Source organism: Malaclemys terrapin, chromosome 3 (genome assembly GCF_027887155.1).
Source record: "Malaclemys terrapin pileata isolate rMalTer1 chromosome 3, rMalTer1.hap1, whole genome shotgun sequence".
In the NCBI taxonomy this organism is placed as follows: Eukaryota; Metazoa; Chordata; order Testudines; family Emydidae; genus Malaclemys; species Malaclemys terrapin.
Window position 1 is genome coordinate 78229796 of NC_071507.1, and position 20620 is coordinate 78250415.

The 20620-nt window shown below is 39.6% G+C and overlaps 1 protein-coding gene across 1 annotated transcript in view; it reads left to right on the top strand.

Moving 5' to 3' along the window:
* The window catches only part of PCNX2 (pecanex 2), a 248771-nt gene that overhangs the window by 46465 nt on the left and 181686 nt on the right, over positions 1 to 20620 (top strand). Inside the window, exons 9-12 of the mRNA XM_054021531.1 lie at positions 8518 to 8653; positions 10711 to 10853; positions 13080 to 13233; positions 13330 to 13362. Coding sequence (XP_053877506.1) covers positions 8518 to 8653; positions 10711 to 10853; positions 13080 to 13233; positions 13330 to 13362 — 466 coding nt within the window. The remainder of the gene's footprint in view (positions 1 to 8517; positions 8654 to 10710; positions 10854 to 13079; positions 13234 to 13329; positions 13363 to 20620) is intronic.

Genomic DNA, 20620 nt, shown 5'->3' on the forward strand with positions numbered 1-20620 from the left:
TGCCCAGAGGAGCTTACAATCTAAATCAACAAAGGGTCAGAGAAAGGGGTACAATGTACAAGCTGAAGATTGAAAATTGGAGCCTGGAGAAGGCAAGTGACTTGCCCGAAGTATGAGGCAGAGCTGTGAACTCAACTCAGCTCCCTTGAATCCATGTCCAGTGTCTTCACCCCAAGGCCATCCTTTTTCCCTAAGTGACCTTTGGGTGATCATTTTAAGACCCTTGTAGAAATAAACAGAAAAATGTGCAGGTTTATTCAATTCTTGATTTCAGATTAAGAAAGCAAGTGACTCTTTGCTCACGCTGTTAGATGAAGGCCTGCCGCTAACCCTAGGCTGCCAATAGGCCTTGTGATAGCTTCTAATGTGAAATTCATTCCAACAGAAAGAAAACTCCGCTAATCTCTGGTTTAATTTGTTTTGTCTGTTTGCTTTCACAGTCAGCTCTTTCTTCAGCAGCAGTAGGGACCCTAGGCTAAAAAGCACTAATTGCAGCAAAAATAGTGTTTGTAACAACTACTAAGAAAAAAGTTAATTTAAAATATCCTTCCAACATAGCTTTCAAAGGCTGTAAAATGCAAGTGTTTCCGGCCTGGGTCTCATTTGATTCACATTCACTTCCATAAATAAAGTAGCTGCTGAGTGCTTTGTACTGTACAAAAGCATCTATCTGAACACCTTAGTAGCGACATACATCTTCTGGATAAATGCATTAATACTTTATAGTGTTTACCTCTGGCAAATTCCCCAAACACCTTATAAATGTACCTTTGCACTTCAAACTTGTGTTGAAATAGTAACATCCACTGTTTGCAAGTTGTTCAGCACTGAAAGATGCCATATCACGAAAGCAGCTATGTTTTCCACTCCACAAGGTGACTCAAATGACAGGGACGGCCTCCAGCCATAGTAACAAGCTGCTGATTCTTACTATTAGTGAAAAACACATGTTGCCCTTTGACAAATGTATGCATTTGCTCCACTGCACAGATTTTGAACTCTGTGCAATAAAAATACAATGGGATCTTTGGGGATTAGAGGAGAAAACTCGGAGACCCAAACCCACCCAGTTTTGGGATTGGATGATTTCAGATAGATTTGTTCTTCCAGGGTCCTTTTTAAATGTAATTCGATAGGAAAGTTTAAGCATTGATTTATTTTGGGGGGGTTAAAAGTTCTAATTCCATGCTGCTTTGAATTCTAGCCTTATTTGTAAGTCATCGATTTTCCTAAACCAAATGGTGAACCGCTCTTTACAAATGCAACACAATTCTGTTGCTATCTTTCTGGCATCCATTCTGTAAACAAGAGGAAAAGGATTTGTAACATATTACCATATATCCATTTACGATCTCTTCTAGATTTCCAGCTGCTGCAGCATCCATTCTTGCATTTTTAACATAGAGGGGAAATGGATCTTTTGACTGTAATATATGAGTCCGTGAGGGCACCATTGCCACATGATGGCAGTAAAATCCTGTGTAGGAACAAAAGTCTCTACAGCTATATGGTTGTTGGTGCTTAGTCTGGAAGATCATCAACAAGGTTGCTTTACCTTTTTTTTTGTCATGGAAAAACTGAAATAAAACCTTAAAATCACATGCCTTTCACACATTCTATGCATTTAGGAAGTTATTTTGCCTTAACATTGCTGAGGTCACTGTTAAGGTTTTTCCTCTCTTTCCTTTCATTCACTCATATTTTTTTTTTATCCTTCTGGGAAGTGACAATATTCTGGCTGTGGCACATTACAATTCAGTGGGTTCAGCTTGATACACACATTTTCAATTAAGGCTAAAAACATATAAAATGCTCTATAGAGAAACACCACCAGTGCGTTACTGATATTCTAGTAATCAGGACGTGATGAGTAGCAATGTGGCTAAATGACAGGTTGCAGATCCCAGAATGTTTTCGATTTCTTGCAAGAGGAGAACATAGAAAAGTGAGATGCTTCCCAGGAAAAATATTTTAAACCTTTCCCCCTTCCCCCCATTTTTCTGGAAAATGTATAATAAGCTGTGGAACTTTGAATCATACAACTAAAAATCTAATTATTCAAGGATTATTATCCATTTTTTATTTTATTAAAACTCAGACCAGATATTCCTCATTCTTTCCACTGTCAAATTGAAACTCTAGCATAACCTTAACTGTGTTACAGCTACCACTGCATCCATAATACATAATGTTGTTTTAAAGAAATAATATCAAATCAAATTTGGATCAAGATTTAGATTGTTGCAAAATATTTTCTCAACACTTAAGACTAATTAAAATATTTTCAGGATATTTTGTAACTTCTAATGGGAACAGTTGATTTTAAAACAAATAAATACTCCCCTTCAGTACTCTGTTTACACGGCTGCACTGAGAACCTGAAAGTGAAATTACCTATTAAAAAAGGATATCTAATTTCACTAATATTATTTCCTAATTGAGAGAAATGCAGAAAGTAAACAGAGTAGTACAGATAGCAAAATGCAAACTGGATTTTAAACTATTTTTGTTTTAATAATCTAAGTTGCTATCAGTAATATTGTTAAGGAATCTTAAAATATGGGTTTTCAGTTGACAGTGTCCCTTTTAAAATCATAATTAGTGAATTTATAGAAAAAGAGCAAAGAGCGCTTCCTAAACTTCACAGCTTTTTCCTTGTCTGTCATAATCAGTTTGATGTGCAATTATCTAATCTTCCTGGTGCTCTGATTTTATATATTTCTACTTTCATTCTATATTTCAATTTGCCTTCTAATTTTTAAGAAGAAAGCCTTGTCATCTAATGTCATAATGCATTATATGTAAACCACCCATGGCTTAAAAAGAAAAAATCCTCATAACTGATGGGTTTAATGTCATGACTTATCTTGATGTATGAGGCAGATGAGTGCTGCTGGAGAATCATTCCAGCAGCAATGGATGTAGAGGAGGGAGGCAGCAGGAGAGCCAGGCAGATGAGGAAATGCCGGTGTAGATCCATTCTATGGGGCAGGAGCAGCGAGTCTTGTGAAGTGGCAGCAGGAGGACAACAGCAGTGAGAAAAGGGAATCTGTGCAGGCGTTTATTCAAGACTTCAAGTTTATTCAAGTATTCCTATACTGTCATAAATGCAAACTCCTGTATTAGTACAACAAACTGATAGAATCTGAAAGTGCACAAAAGGCAGGGGATTCAGAGTTACGCTTACCAAGTTAGCCTTAATGGGCTTTTGTTTAACTTGGTCATTTAGGCTTTAGTTCAGGAAGGTACTTAAGAATGTGCCTAACTTTAAGCATGTGAGTAATCACAGGAAGTCAAAAGGAACCAGGTAAGGAATTAGGACCTTACCCAACTTTAAACTTTTAAAATGTGTTTTTTCTATATATATCACATTTTTCTTGGCTGCATTGTTCGTCTGCTTAGTGAGGTTGTGTTTTTTTCCTAGTTTTTAAAAAAGTAATATTTGGCTAAAATATTTTAGTTGGATCAATTTACATGACTTCTTGCTAAGCTCATATGACCCAGTTGCTACAGTCTGAAGCACTGACTATAGGATCTTTCCATTTAATAGTTTATTAGGCATATCCCTTTAGTCAGGTTGTTTTTATTATTTAGGCACAATCATAATGTTAGCCACAGCATTTGCTGTCTCCTCTTCACATTCATGCTGAAAGGAAAGATCAGCCCAGGACTCAATAAAGAATCATTTACTTAATCTAGGAGTTCTTGACATTTTTAACTATCTGAATCACATTCTTAATAGAGTATCTTGCGGACTCTTTCTTCCCATTTGTAGAGGTGTACGCTCCCCACCGCTTCCATTCGTCATTGCACAATATCTCTGTGGTCACAACTGCACTGCTTACAATGGAAAAGTAATATTAGGAAAATATTTTATGTTCTTTCAACTGTAATTCATTACAGCAACACTAGATAAAGAGAAGAACCAGCAGCATTTGGCTACCAGAAGGTGGACATTGGAACACATTTTGGGGATCTCTCACTTTAACCGACCAGAATATTGTCTCTGTCCATGCATTTATTGAACAGTGTGAACACACTTTAAGCAAGGGGTCCATCGAGGGGAGAAATAGATTGTGTATTTTCTTCTAATGCAAATTTCTGTCTTGATCTCACCTCAGATAACTCAGTCATAAGACTGGATAAGTAGTGGAATATGGACCAGCATGAGCTGTGTTACTGGTTAGACTGATTTTTGGCAAAAATTTTCAGTGACATAAAAAAAGTCATGAAAGACAAACAGGAAATTTATAAAACAGATTTTCAAGTGTTTTGTGGTTACAATAAAATATTTAGTGTTGTGCAATTGTTCAGCTAAATTGATGCTTATTCCATGGTGTAGTAGAACTGAATGACAGGTTTCAGAGTAACAGCCGTGTTAGTCTGTATCCGCAAAAAGAAGAACAGGAGTACTTGTGGCACCTTAGAGACTAACAAATTTATTAGAGCATAAGCTTTCGTGGACTACAGCCCACTTCTTCGGATGCATACAGAATGGAATATATATTGAGGAGATATATATACACACATATAGAGAGCATAAACAGGTGGGAGTTGTCTTACCAACTCTGAGAGGCCAATTAATTAAGAGAAAAAAAAACTTTTGAAGTGATAATCAAGCTAGCCCAGTACAGACAGTTTGATAATAAGTGTGAGAGTACTTACAAGGGGAGATAGAGTCAATGTTTGTAATGGCTCAGCCATTCCCAGTCCTTATTCAAACCGGAGTTGATTGTGTCTAGTTTGCATATCAATTCTAGCTCAGCAGTCTCTCTTTGGAGTCTGTTTTTGAAGTTTTTCTGTTGTAATATAGCCACCCGCAGGTCTGTCACTGAATGACCAGACAGGTTAAAGTGTTCTCCCACTGGTTTTTGAGTATTTTGATTCCTGATGTCAGATTTGTGTCCATTAATTCTTTTGCGTAGAGACTGTCCGGTTTGGCCAATGTACATGGCAGAGGGGCATTGCTGGCACATGATGGCATATATCACATTGGTAGATGTGCAGGTGAACGAGCCCCTGATGGTATGGCTGATGTGATTAGGTCCTATGATGATGTCACTTGAATAGATATGTGGACAGAGTTGGCATCGGGGTTTGTTACAAGGATAGGTTCCTGGGTTAGTGGTTTTGTTCAGTGATGTGTGGTTGCTGATGAGTATTTGCTTTAGGTTGGGGGGTTGTCTGTAAGCGAGGACAGGTCTGTCTCCCAAGATCTGTGAGAGTAAAGGATCATCTTTCAGGATAGGTTGTAGATCTCTGATGATGTGCTGGAGAGGTTTTAGTTGGGGCTGAAGGTGACAGCTAGTGGTGTTCTGTTATTTTCTGTGTTGGGCCTGTCTTGCTCCAATCCCTCGGATAGAGACAAGCACCTACAAGATCTCTATCAAGCATTCTTAAAACTACAATACCCACCTGCTGAAGTGAAAAAACAGATTGACAGAGCCAGACGAGTACCCAGAAGTCACCTCCTACAAGACAGGCCCAACAAAGTACCCCTTGTAAGTACTCTCACACTTATTATCAAACTGTCTGTACTGGGCTAGCTTGATTATCACTTCAAAAGTTTTTTTTTTTTCTCTTAATTAATTGGCCTCTCAGAGTTGGTAAGACAACTCCCACCTGTTTATGCTCTCTGTATGTGTGTATATATATCTCCTCAATATATGTTCCATTCTATATGCATCCGAAGAAGTGGGCTGTAGTCCACGAAAGCTTATGCTCTAATAAATTTGTTAGTCTCTAAGGTGCCACAAGTACTCCTGTTCTTCTTTTTGTAGAACTGAATGCTGAGTAAAAAAATATAGTGGAATGTTAATCTCTTTGTTATCAACAGAGGGAGCTCTGTATCTTTCACATTAGTCATGCATATGTCACATGTTTGTCACACATATCTTTAGTTATTAATTTACAATTCAAAATTTAGTGTAATTATACCTTTGCTTATATTAATGGTGCCGTTTACAGTAGATCTTGATAGCCTTAATTTGATTCTGCAAACTAATGTATTTTCCGTTCATCAAGGCCCCATCTTACACTATGATGTTCAGCTTTAAGTTACAATTATTCAGTAATTAGGGAGTGTTTGCTCCTATTTATACATTATATATTCTAATTTTATGGAACCCTGTTATAGGTTTATAAAAACACAAACAAAACTGTAGTATTTCTTGTTGGTATTCGTTGTTAGTTTGATAGTGATGTGTCATCAGAAATGGTGTATATCTTTGAGTATAAGTAGTTTAAAAATTAAACTGTTCAGCATCGGAAATGGTGTAGCATGTGAATGTGAGAATGATCAGAGCCATGTGAGAAAGACAACCAAGAACGTGGGGGCTGGGAGAGACTGGTGATAGAGACAGCGTGAGAAATAAAGAACAAGAGATAGATTAGGTGAGATTTTTTTTAACCTATACTAATGTTCTCACCAAATGTAAATCAAAGTGCACACAGAGGCAGCTTTCCAAGTGCAGCACAGCCTCTATTTTTGAGTTGCTGCTTTTCCCACCTCTGCCTTCCCAGCTGCACACACTCCGCCCCTCTGTCCGAACTGTCCTATGAGGCTTCTAGAGTTCCTGACTTTCCCACTGCTGGCCTCCTGGGTGTTGACAACCTCTAGAATTAATTGCTTCTGCCAGACACAGCTGGTGGGTGGAGCTGTGAATTCTGATGCTGAGAGGAAATAGAAAATAGTGTGTTGCCCCACTAGGCTTTCCAAGTTATCTTCTGGTCTCATGGGAGAAGAGTTGAACTCTAAGGGAAGGCTTGATTATAGGGAGAAGTGTCATGAGTCTACCGTGGACAGATTTTTGATTGGTCCAGAAGGCAAGGGCAAAGGATTGTGGTGTGTGAGTATAATATCATCATGCCAGGCCGTTCCTTATTAGATGTGGGATAAAAGAAAATAGACAAAAGTTAAGAATGAACCAGACTTCACTTGGCTTTTGCAAAGCAATGGCTAGGGGAGTGGGCAGACAGTTTTAAAGAGGTGAACTATGTAGACATAGCATGCGATGTTTCATTCTCTTTTCTGTATCTTACCGGACAGCCACTAATCTGTTTACTTTCCCCTTTTGTCTGGCATATGCTTAAGGGAATTTGTATGGAACGTCTGGCTTACTAAAGTTGAAAGGATGATCCAGTGGTTAGGGAACTAGCTTGGAACCTGGAAGACCTGTCCTCAATTCCTTGTTCTGCTGCAGACTTCCTGTGTTACTTTGGGCAAGTCACTTAGCCTCTCTGTATGTCAGTTCATTATCTGTAACATGGGGGTAATAACACTGCCCTACCTCACAAGGGTATTGTGTGACTAAATAAGTTAAAGCTTGTGAGGCCCTCAGACACTATGTTTAATGGGGGCCACATAAATACGTAGGATTGATAAAGCTAGGAGATACTGAGATTAAAATGGGGAGGCAGGTGTGGAAACCCCAGTTGTGACAGGAAAAGTGAATAGGTATCCAAAAAGAATCCCATCCAAGAGTAACATTTGAATGATTAATTCTCAGCAAGAATTTTATTTAAATAAAGTAATGTCACAGTAACGGGATTGTTTTTGCAATCGTGTGTATTATTATTAAACAGTGTATATTAGAATCCTTACCAAGGTTTTATTATTTAAGTGCTAAATGTACAGAATCAAGAAGAAAGGACTAGAGAAAGACCTGCCCTGGGAACTTGCATTCTAAGACCTTAATTACAGATGCAGTTAAACAAGAAGGGAGTTTTCACAATATCTAAAATGATGGGCTGATGGATACCTATGCCTAGAAAGAAGGATTTAGGGCTGACTAAAAAGAAAAAGCATATTAAAGATTTCTCTTGCAGAAATTTAAAGTAAATTTTAGTGCTCCTGAAATGTGGCGGATTGACATAGTTGGAAACTGATACCTGTTATCCACATGTCATGTGCTAGTGGACAATGATAGCACAGTCATACAATGTGCCCTCAGCCCATTGTGGATGGACCACCTCTGGGGCTTAAAGAGTTAAATCTCTGCCCTTTCATCCTTGAAATCTTTGCTGAGACTACCAGAAAGGGTGCTATGAAGGAGCGTATTACCTCTTTAAGGGATAGCCAGGGGCTCACAACCAAAACAAACTGGGAGTAATTAAAGAGGCTCCCTACTTTGCCCTGGGGCTGGTCTATTTAAACAGGAACAGAGAGCTAAGCAAGAGCAGAGCGCCTCCTGGATTACACCCAGGGTTTTTTGGCTGTAAGATCCTGGCTGTTCCTTAAAGAAGTAGTATACGTCTTTAGAAGTGCCTCTTCAGATAGTGGCATTTCTGAAAAGAACACTTTTCCACAGGGGACTGGACTGCGGTCAACGAACAGCCATCAAAAACAAATGACCCTTGGTCACTAGAGGCCTGAGCTAGATTTTATCTGATGAGTGGAAGGCTCCATGTCCCATTATGGATCCCATGAGCCATCCAGATCTTCTGCTGTATTGTTTTAAATGGTATTGACTTGCCTCTTTCTAAAACCATTTCATTCCTTTTTACCCCTGTGCACAGTGAAACACAGTTCAGTTCCTCTAGTACTACCACTTCGGAGAGTCAAGAACCATCTTCAGGAGATCACGCTGCAAGTGCACTCCAGCAGCAGCTCTTACTGATGGTGGCACGAAGAACCCTTTCAGAAACACCACGGGTACGTTGTATTTCAGTTTCCAACATTTTAACAAATCATGTCGTGTAAACATGTTGTAGAACCGACCACCTGGTGTGAAGGCAACCATTTTAACCCTTTTGTATTTATATAGTATTGCTCTACTGGGAGGGCTTGTTTGGCTACACATTGAGTAGTATATTAGTAGACAAGTAGCCCCATTGGCTTAAAAATAATAAGGGACTACTCTGAGCAAAGGTGGCAGAGCTGGGTCCTTAAGGAGCATTTTTGAGCTTTCTTTTAATAAGAGACAAGTTTTCCAAAGTGCCTTGTATTAGAGTATTTAGAGATTACTATGAGTCTAAGTCTGCTAAGCATTTGCGTTGGCACATGTTAGCTGTACAAAGAGACTGCCAACATGTAAATAGTCTCTTATCATAAAAATTGAAAACCAGAGGACACAGCTGTTAGGATTTTATACACATTGCCAAATTTTAATAGTTTGACACATCTACTTTGCAGAGTAGTGTGGGCACGTAGGCCTAAAATATCAAGTCTGTCACCTCTTTTCTGAACTGGGAAGTAAAACTTTTAGGGCCTGATCCTGAGTCCTGGATATCATTTGTGGGATGTCAGAACACCCTCCACTTGCAGGAGCTGGAGTTGCTCATCACCTGTCAGAAGCAGGCCCTTAGTGCTCAGTTTGGTTTGTAATATGACAAGGACATAGTTTATTTTTATAGTTTGTGTGAGTTTGGGGTCTCTGACATTCTCCAAGCTGTCTTCCAGAATTTGGAGATACCCTCATCCCAAGCTTAACACCTTCACCCTACCCGAACATGGCCACTTCAAGTCTGATGTTAATAAACCTAAAACATCAGACAATTATTTATCTTGACTTAGATTTTTAATAGGAACTAAAAGTTGACAGGAAAGTAGCTGTTGTAAGATGATTTAAAACTCGTTTTTTACCTATGTATGTTATAGATGCATATACAATGATAATTTAGATTTGTATAGAGATTTCCGTACAAGAATCTCAAAAGACTTTACAAATATTTATTAAGCCTGCAGACCACCTGCTAACTAGAGAATTATCATCACCCTTATCTTATCTATAGGAAATCTGAGGTATTGAGAAGTGAATGTCTTGCCCAAGATCACACTGCAAGTTTGGGACTAGAATACATGTTTTTATGGCTTCGAATCTTGTGATTATAAGTGAAATCTTAACCCTATTGAAGTCATTAGGAGTTTTGTCATTGACTTGGATGGGTCTAAGTCCAAATGTCTTGGTCAAAGTATAGTCAAGGTCCAGACTCCAGAGAAAATAATAATAACAAATAACAATGATGATAATAAAAAGATGTTGAGGTCCATTCAAAAGTGTCTGGCAGTCAGGATTTGGCCCACAGTCAACATATTGACTACCCCAGGCTAGAATTTCACTCAGAGCTTCAGACACCCATATAAATTAGCTGAGAGTTTGCCTATATGATAATTTAGTTCGTATCTAGTTGCGGTGTGAATCTACCTGCACTAGCCTGCAGCGCATTAACTCTATGTGTAGACCTTGTAGATGTGCACTAACAGTTCATGTCAAAGTGGGGTAAATCAAAGCACGCTAACAAACTGTCAGTGCATGTCAGCAGGGTCACGTGGACAATTAGTGTGCGGCAGACTAATGCAGGGTAGAGTCACACCCCAGTTTGCTGCGAACTAAGTGTTCATGTAGACAAGCTCTAAGTAAAAAGACCTTAGAGACTAACAAATTTGTTAGTCTCTAAGGTGCCACAAGTACTCCTGTTCTTTTTGCGGAAACTGACTAACACGGCTGCTACTCTGAAACCTGTCATGATGCTCCGAAAGGTAGAATTTATATGTCAATGTTTCATTCCAATTTCTTTATAAATGAATACTGGTGAAAATTTTTACTCTCCATTTTATTTCAACCATAAGGAACACAATATATTAATCTCATTTATAAATTTGTTAGTCTCTAAGGTGCCACAAGTACTCCTGTTCTTTCAGAGCATGTACTTTAATGGCAACAGTATGCCAGTATGAAACTGTGTGTGTGTGTTTTGTTTGTTTTAAAGCATCTGAGTCAGGACTTTGAGGACTCTTCATGCTCTTCAGCACAACGAAAATTTAACAGGCAGTTTTACAAATTTATTATATTTCCTGGCAAGTGGATTAAAGTCTGGTATGATCGACTTGCCTTGTTGGCATTACTGGATCGGTAAGCTTTCTTCATACTAAGTGGCATGAATTTCTCCTTACAGGTAAAAATGCAAACTATTAAAAAAGGAGTGAATGGTGGGACTCCTTTTAAATAAATACCTGTTTCGTTTAAGTGTGGGAAAATGTTTCTGTGCTCCAAGCCTCAAACTTCAGAGTTTTTTGTGGCCCATGACCCTTCTATATAAGAACTATCAGAGGGGTAGCTGTGTTAGTCTGTATCCACAAAATCAACGAGGAGCCCGAAGAATTCCTCCGCATCTGAAGAAGTGGGTTTTTTACCCATGAAAGCTTATGCCCAAATAAATCTGTTAGTCTTTAAGGTGCCATCGGACTCCTCCTTCTATATGAGAAGAGACCTTGATTTATGTGAGGGTCCAATTTGTGTAATAGTCCCCAATTTGATTCTGGACTCTGGGCCTGCTGCCTCTGGCATAGGCGCTGACTCTGTGGGAATAACTTAGTAGGTGCTCTGCACCCACCGGCAGCCAAGCTCCCTCTGCCCCTGCCTCACCTCCTCTCCCTTCCGAGCACGCCGTGTCCCCGCGCCTCCCTCTCCCTCCCAGCACTTCCTGCCCCCGCCCCATCGCCTAACAGCTGTTTGGCGGTGCTTAGGACTTTCCGGGAGGGAGGGAGAGGAGCGGAGACACGGCGTGCTCAGGAGAGGAGGCAGAGAAGAGACAGGGCAAGGGCGGGGACTTGGGAGAAGGGGGTGGAATGGAGGCAGGGACTTTGGGGAAGGGGTGGAATGGGGGTGGGGCGAGGCGAGGGTGGTGCAGGGGCGGGGCCAGGGACAGGGAGGGGTCGAGCACCCACCGGGCAGAGGAGAAGTCAGTGCCTATGCAACTGATTGAAAATTAGTGTTGTGTGTGAATCAGGAAAAGCGAAGAACAGAGGGAAAGGTGCCAAATTTTTGTCACTGAAATACTTCCAAATGTTAAGAACAAAATGCAGGAGGGAATTCCCCTGTTTCCCCCCACGCTAACTCAATTATTTGACGAGATACAATCCTATTTTTCTCTGGCATCTCTTCTTCTTTTCTTTCCCCCATGTCAGTTGTAATCAGCTGTTTTGGCAGTGCTCTTTGCTGCTAGATCCTCCCCCTTATAATCTGCTAGACTATTATCAACCCAAAACAACTAAGCTTACATAGCCAGTGACTGCAGGCTAGCCTGTCATGAGCTTGATCTCTGATTGTGTGGGTGTATGCCCTATACACATGTTAATATTATCTCTGCTGCGGATATTTCAGACGACAGCTTTAGTGTTCTACAGAAATCATGGTATGTAGTAAGAGAAGTTAGATCTAGCATATATGCTGCTGTATATGTGGTGCCTTGTCTAAGCACTTCAAGTGCATGGAAAAATATCCATAATACACTTTTTGTTATGGATTGAATATTTAAATTGCTTTTCTCTGCACACCTGTTCTAATAAATCTTATTAAACATATGAAAGATTTAATATGTTTCAGTACTACAGATAAAACAAATTGAATATCTTTTCTAATTCTATATTGTTAGGGTTGCACTTTAAAGAATAATTTTAACATGACAACAGTATTGCTCGCCACCTTTGGCCACATAAAGAACAGGAGTACTTGTGGCACCTTAGAGACTAACAAATTTATTAGAGCATAAGCTTTCGTGGGCTACAACCCACTTCTTTGGATGCATCTAATAAATTTGTTAGTCTCTAAGGTGCCACAAGTACTCCTGTTCTTTTTGAGGATACAGACTAACACAGCTGCTACCCTGAAATTTGGCCACATACTATATTTTGTCTTTAGCATTTTTAGTACATGAATGCTTATCATTCCCTTTAAAAATTGTTTTATAGAGAGACTTACAGGGAAATGCACACTAAAGTATACAAATTACTAGGTGAAATTCTATGCAGGAAGTCAGACTAGATTATCATAATGGTCTCTGCTAGCCTTAAAATCTATTCAACTATGAAATAAAATACACAGGTTTGAATACAAGGTTTGGGTGTCATAATGAGATGTACAACTAAAGACTTAGAGTGAAGAATTATACATGGATAAGTCCACAAGCAATTAGTGTAGAGTTTTGAGGGCAGATCCTCAAGTGCGGTAGTGTTGTAGCTCAAGTCAGTGCAGCGATGGCAATTTACATCAACTGAGGATCTGTCCCTTTATCTGCTAGGTAGTTACATGGGTACTTTTCTCCTTTTGAAATCCCTTTTATTTATTTTATTCCTGTAGGACTGAAGCTATCAAGGAGAATGTGTTGGCTGTTTTTCTAGTAGTTCTTGTCTCACTTCTTGGGTTCCTAACTCTGAACCAAGGCTTTTGTAAAGACATTTGGGTCCTCCTGTTCTGTCTTGTCATGGCCGGTTGCCAATATTCCCTTCTAAAGGTAAGAAATAAATATATTTCCTAGACACAAAATCTCCTGGAATTTTTGGGGATCCAAAAACCTGTAAATAATTTTTTTTTCTGGTTTTGTTTTTAGAGTGTTCAGCCTGACCCTGCCTCGCCAATACACGTAAGTCACAGCAAGCAGAGCAAGTTTGCTTTTTATAGTATCACTTTTGTACTGAGAGGGAATCAGTTGGTACTGCTATGATGCTACCCAGGGTCATCATGAGGCACCACCTTACCGCTACCTGCTCTTAGTGTGCAGTGGTCTCATCTGTGCCTATTGTAGTCCAGCTCCCTGGAACCAACAGCCTCTGGCAACACAAACAACAAGGACAAGTGCAGAGTCCTGCACTTAGGACGGAAGAATCCCATGCACTGCTACAGACTAGGGACCGAATGGCTAGGCAGCAGTTCTGCAGAAAAGGACCTAGGGGTCATAGTGGACGAGAAGCTGGATATGAGTCAGCAGTGTGCCCTTGTTGCCAAGAAGGCTAACAGCATTTTGGGCTGTATAAGTAGGGGCATTGCCAGCAGATAAAGGGACGTGATCATTCCCCTCTATTCGACATTGGGGAGGCCTCATCTGGAGTACTGTGTCCAGTTTTAGGCCCCACACTACAAGAAGGATGTGGAAAAATTGGGAAGAGTCCAGCGGAGGGCAACAAAAAGGATTAGGGGGCTGGAACACATGACTTATGAGGAAAGGCTGAGGGAACTGGGATTGTTTAGTCTACAGAAGAGAAGAATGAAGGGGGATTTGATAGCTGCTTTCAACTACCTGAAAGGGGGTTCCAAAGAGGATGGATCTAGACTGTTCTCAGTGGTACCAGATGACAGAACAAGGAGTAATGGTCTCAAGTTGCAGTGGGGGAGGTTTAGGTTGGATATTATGGGTTACCTAGGGAGGTGGTGGAATCTCCTTCCTTAGAGGTTTTTAAGGTCAGGCTTGACAAAGCCCTGGCTGGTATGATTTAGTTGGGAATTGGTCCTGCTTTGAGCAGGGGGTTGGACTAGATGACCTCCTGAGGTCCCTTCCAACCATGATATTCTATGATTTTATGATTCTAAGCATTACCTTCCAGGCCTCTGCAGACCTCGCTCCCTCTCTGCAGGCTAGTAATAGGCACACACCAACCCCTGAGTCCTTGGAGCAATCTCTGTAACATCCAGCCCTTTGTCCACTGGCCACTCACAGGAGTTACCAGATATGCTGTCCCCAGCAGGACAGTATACATACAAGAAGGCTGTAACCAGGGTGGGATGAGCGGGGCAGCTGCCCGGGGTGGAAAAATGGGGCAAAGAAATGCTGAAAAAACCTATATTTAACAGGCCAAGCCCCTGTCTACAAAAGTTAGTCACGCAAAGCAATCTCCCAGCATCTCCAGCCAACATAACTGGGATCTCTCTTTCATGAATGCAAAAAGTTCTATCCTTTTGCTTCCTTGGTTAATGATATAAGAAGACAAAAGGACACCATTTTATCTCCCAAACATCCATTGTTTGTCCCAAGAGTTGGGATAACCCCCCATGGTTTATTCCCTGGTGTGCTAACTTCATGTTGACTTCCTATGCAAACGGAGCTTCTTCCATTGTATTGGCTTAGATGCTTAATTTATATGTGAACCAAGACAGATAGGGGAATATACATCTTTTTGTCTGGCAGAAACCAATTCTCCCTCGATTCAGACTCTTTTTAGGAACATATTTTCAGTATATATACACAACTTTTTTCATGGTATTTGTTCATACATTTCACAGTGACATTAATGATTAGTAGGAACCCAGCTTTTATTGAAGACCTGACCTCACATAACATTCTGTATGGATAAATACTATGAAAGCAGGGGTGCGAGGTGTAGTGAGATTGTCAGGCCTGCTAGGAGTTGCTGTTACAGAGCAGTGAACCCTTTGCCTGTTGGCATTGAGGGGTTCTGTCACAACAGTGAAACATTGAAATAAGTAGCTCTTGTAAATATTGTTGGTTGTTTATCAAGAACCCTATTGCATGTGGCTTTTGTGGCTTCAGTACTATTTTTATTCATGATTGATTATTATAGTTTAGCATATAGAGTACCCAAAAGTAATGATGAATTCAAATAAACATAAATCTGTCTGAATTAGATTATTCAGAAACTCAGTCATATGGCATCTGACCAACATTTCCTCTGTTTTCCATTAACCACTGCTGGCTTTTAAAACAGCAACAATCCAGACTCATCCCTCAGTCTTCAGTCAATAAGGATTTAAAATTCATCTTCAAGACAGATAATTGATTTTTAATCTGCTATTGCTGATGTTTTCCTCAAAGTCATTAAGAAAAAGTACATAATTGGCTGATCAAATAGCATGCTTCCTTATTAAATTAATCTATTCCTATATTTGTATTTCTATATAATATTCATCCTTCCTTCACAAAGTACCGTAACTGGGAGAAGTATAATTGAGGTATCAGCAATGTATTGTTGTAAATTGTCACTAGCAGGATGTGTATTAGGTTACATTGAGAAGAGAGATGTGGGAGCTGCCTTACTGTGAGTATTAGCTACCCTGGTATTCTGAATCAGATCTCCAGGGCAGTAGTACATTTGAAATACTGATTCTATGTTGGAAATGTATTGGTTTGCTGGCATCTGATTGTCCTATCTAGGGATCTCTCTTCCAGGAATAACGTGCACCAGGGAAAAAGATTCAGTGCATCTATTGCTCCCAGGGTAGTGAAAGAAATGGAAGTGTGATATTGGATATAGTACATTAAACAAATAAGATATGTGTTCTAACACTTACCTAGTTCTGGTTGTCTTACATTACAGCTAGCCAACTGATAAGGGGAATGAGCAAAAATCAATACAGTTGATTTTCTTATCTAGACGCATAATGTGATGTAAGGGGGAAAAAAGGGAGTTTGTGAACCGTTGGAGGAGGACTGAACTTTTTCTCCAAGTCAAAATATTGTGTGTGCTCACTCAGGACCTGAGCCTATCCTTCAGTTTGTTGGGTTTGGACTCTCTCACCTTCTGGGAAGACTGCAGCTAGGTAAAAGAGCACCTGCTGTTTGCAAGCTGCTATTGGGAGTGGTGTGGGGAGGGTGGGAACTACAAATCAGCTCCATCTCCTGGATCCTTTCCCTTTGATAGTGAGTTTTAGCCTCTGTCATTTTGAAGACTGGAAATATAAATTCATTTTTAAATCAAGGTTCTTTGCAGTTTATAGTTGTAAATTCTACCAAGATGAACTTGAAGGATTCTTAGTTTCCTTTCCTGCCTCAATCATTCCTAGAAATGATGGAATTGCTCAGCTATCGCACATTTGCAAGCAATTCATGCCTACCTGCAAACTGGACAGTGTTGATAAACATTAGTTTACCATTCCGTTCCTTGTAGTGTATGTTATTTCCAGGGACTTGAGAAAATTAGCTCTTTACTGAGGTCTGAATATTTTTTAAATGCCAAAAATAGACCATATTTGTCGGTTCGACTAACACATTTCTACACACAGTAATGTGAATCGTAATCAAATCGCTTGCACATGCAAACATTGATAATGTGCGCATTTGTTTAAGAGGGGTGGTAACCAGCATAATCAAAACTTCATTATAATCACATCCTAGACTAAATTATTTGTAGCATCAAAGACAAAATAACTAATGAAGCTTAATTGAGGCATATTTTCATACAATACCATGACTAGAATTTTACAGTCACAGTAAAAATGTTGTTATAACATCATCCATCATATTATATTCTACATGTCATGCAGTATTATAACAAAATAATGATATACCTGATTCCCTCCCCAACCCTCCCACAAGCCTTGATTTATTAAGAAGTGCCTATGAAAAAATATTTTACAGTATCTTTTCACTCAACATTTTAAACATGAAAGGCATATTTAACATAAATTAAACTAGAAGATTTAATCCATATTGCATTATGCATTATCACTTAAAAGTTATTAAATTTTATAAGATGAGATGTATTAATAAAGGCTTGCTGGAATTACTTGGCATCATTAAAAATAAGACAACAAGTAGGCTTGAAAGGATACCATACTGTACTACTTCATAATTCACACAACTACATTAAAATTAAAGTAGATAAGATTGCTTGATGCTAATGCGAGGATGCAGAACAGCAGGGAGATTAAAGAATGATCAGTGTTATAAACCTGAATGACAATGCAGCTGAAATTTTCCAAACAAGGCTGGGGAGCAATGAGATAATCTGGGGGTTCTTCTGGGTCCATTCTTGTTCTTGGATTCTCTTAGGCTACAGTGGCCCCTTGTGCCTTTGATCATCTATGGCTTCTGGCAGACTCCAAACATTCTTTCCCGATCTCTTTCAGGCATACCTTGCAGTAGTCGGTCATGGCTTTGTCATCTTGAAACTATACTACTGTAACAGAGTCTAGTTAGCACTGTCCTTGAAGACAGCCCACAGTAATAAGAAATAAGGAATAAATTTTTGACAGTGAGGATAATTAACCATTGCAGCAATTTACCAAGGGTTGTGGTGGATTCTCCATCACTCACAATTTTTAAATCAAGATCAGATTTTTTTTTCTAAAAGACGTGCTCTAGATATTATTTTAGGGAAGTTCTATGGCCCGGGCTATACAGGAGGTCAGGCTAGATGTTCACAGCAATCCCTTCTGGCCTTAGAATTTATTAATCTAGTCAGGAGGCATAGAATGCTGGTGCCTAGTTTGGATTGTGTCACTATGAGCATATAAGGCTAGTGCTCAGATCTCTACAGTGGTTTCATGTTCATTTCATGATGCAATTTAAGGTGTTGCTGAATAGCCTGAAAGTCCTGTATGTCTGTCCAGGACCAAGTTTTGTGGTAGATATCACAGTAGGCCTCATAGGGCAAGAAGCAGTCTAATGAAATCATCTGGGATCCTACTTCTGTGCACAAAGCAGAGGTCTCAGCAGAGTAGTGTCAGATACCAAGGTGCTGGGTACACTTTAGATAGGTATATATATATATATATATATATATGGCTTCTGCCTTTTGAAATTTTTTCCAACTAGTTGTCTGCCAGAGTCTGAGGTTAGTGAGCTTCAGAGTACAACGTAGAGCTCATTTAATGTGATTAATGTTCAGTTTCTGTGTGTGGTGTTTAATGTTATGTTTTTAATAGTTTTGTTTTGCTTTGGCATTTAGTTTGGAATGTTCTCTGCTTTTAGTGCTTAGTTGCCTAATTCTTGCTGCTGCCAGTTCTAGTGCTGCTTTCTGAGAGAGGTAGGGCCTGATTTTCACTCACCCTGCACTGGGTTAGCTTAGGCAAGTAACTCCCACCTAACACCTGCTTAGACACTTGGCTTTCATTCACAAGCCCCTTGATGTTTCTGCTGTGTACGTACACGTGTGTGTACACACACACACACGCTTCCTCCCCTCCCCCCCCCCCCCCTTCTTCCCCTCCTCTCCACTGTGTGTGTCTTTCAGAAATACAGCCACACAGGAGAAAAACATTAAATAGAGCTGGTTGAAATTTTCCCATCAAATTATTTTTAATTGAAAAAAGGGCTTTTCAGCTAAACAAAAATTGTTGGAAAACAAATACAAAAAATAAACCAACTATTTTTTGTTGAATATTTTCAAGTGTTGTTGAAAAAATGAAAATAATAATAATCAGGCTTGGAGTTATTTATTACACCAAAACCCCAAAACCTAAAAATTGCAAATAAATAATTTCACAAAATTAAAAAAAGTTGTTTTAAATTTTTCACAGGGGAAAATAATTTGCCAACCAGCTGTACATATAACCAGGTAATCCCAGTAAAAAATAAAAAATAAAAAAAAATCTAAAGATGTTGCAGGAGGACTCAGGGGCAGGCCAGCTTTACCAGGATGAAGTTATCTCATTATGGTGAAATTGACCAGTACAAAGCAAGTACTATTTTGTAAATTATTCCTTAAATTTATAATTCCCTTGTGTCAATAAGCTGCAATTCCTGCATCCCTTTTCAGTGGAAGGCTGTCTGGTCTAGGAGCATGCCCATTGTAGACAGCTGGCATGGGATGAGAATGTGCTTTTCTCTAATCCTTAAACCTCTGAAAGGCATTAATATGTCCACCCCCAGCTGTTGATACAACAGGAACTTGTTTTCTTCAGCAAGTGCTGCTCTAGGAGAATTAGCAGATATTGGATCTCTTCATGGAACTTCTACCTCCTGTCAATTATCCACTTCCCAGCCTCACGAGTAACCTCTGTGTTGAGCAATCACCCTCATGTGAGGCACAGTTGACAGGCCCTCCTTCAACACCCATATCAGCAGCAATCCCTCTTTCTCTACTGCTGCGTGTCCCCTGTGACTGGGGAGCTTGAGTGGTCTGTCATGACCTAGGCAATATTTGCTCCATGGGACATCAGGTGGCAAATATGTCAGGATATCACCTTAACAGATGGGTGCCATGGAGTATTTCTTCCTTTTTTTGATTGTCTGGCTGCTCTCCAGGCATATGGCTGTATTTTGAGGTGCCTCCTAAAAGAAATTTAGCAGTCTGGATTACTACCAGAGCAGAGGACCATCTCCCGTTTCTCCTTTGGACATCTCCCACCATCACATCTGCATCCTTGCTGCTGCTTTCTTTTCTCTAACTTCCTTCCTGTCCTATCCCAAATCCACAAAGATTTCCAAGATGGACTCACAAATATTTCATGTAAACAAATCCTCTTCAGATGAATATCAACATAACGTGAATATTTAAGGGCTGTGAATATCACTGTGATTAGGGTTGGTGAGAATATTTGTTAATGTTTTTGTTGATGTTTTCCCAGCTCTAAAGTCAACAGTCAAGGTGTTACGTAATTGGGGTCCTTGTGGACACAATGCTGCTCCTGACTGTGTTCCAGTGACCCACTGTCTGATTTTAGATAATCTCTATGAGCCTGAGTTTCCCCCTCTGTGCCTTAGTTTCCTCATCTGTAAAATGGGAAAAATAGTATTTACCCACTTTTTGTAAACTGTTTAGAGATTCTCTGATAAAAGGATCTCCATAAATGCGAAATACTATGACTACTGCATGGGAAATCTCATTCCAACATATTCAATAGCAGGAGTAAAATTTAAAGAACTATACAGTAAACCTATTTATACATGATCATATATCTGCTTGGGATTGAGGGCTGTTTGGAACTAAACCTCTGGCCAGCTAGTCATAAGACTTAAGGTAGTTACTGTGCTAAAGTCAAAATCTGGGTACCAAAATTCAATAGAAAAAAAAGAAAAATGTAGCTCAAAGCTAAAATAGTCTTTAGCCATCAGTGCACATGGCACTGAAGAATTGTTCCTAAAATTCAATGCTTTTTAAGTGTTTTTCTTGGATGCAGTTTGTCTCTAAGGTAAATGAATAACACTCTAAAAACAACTAGAAAAC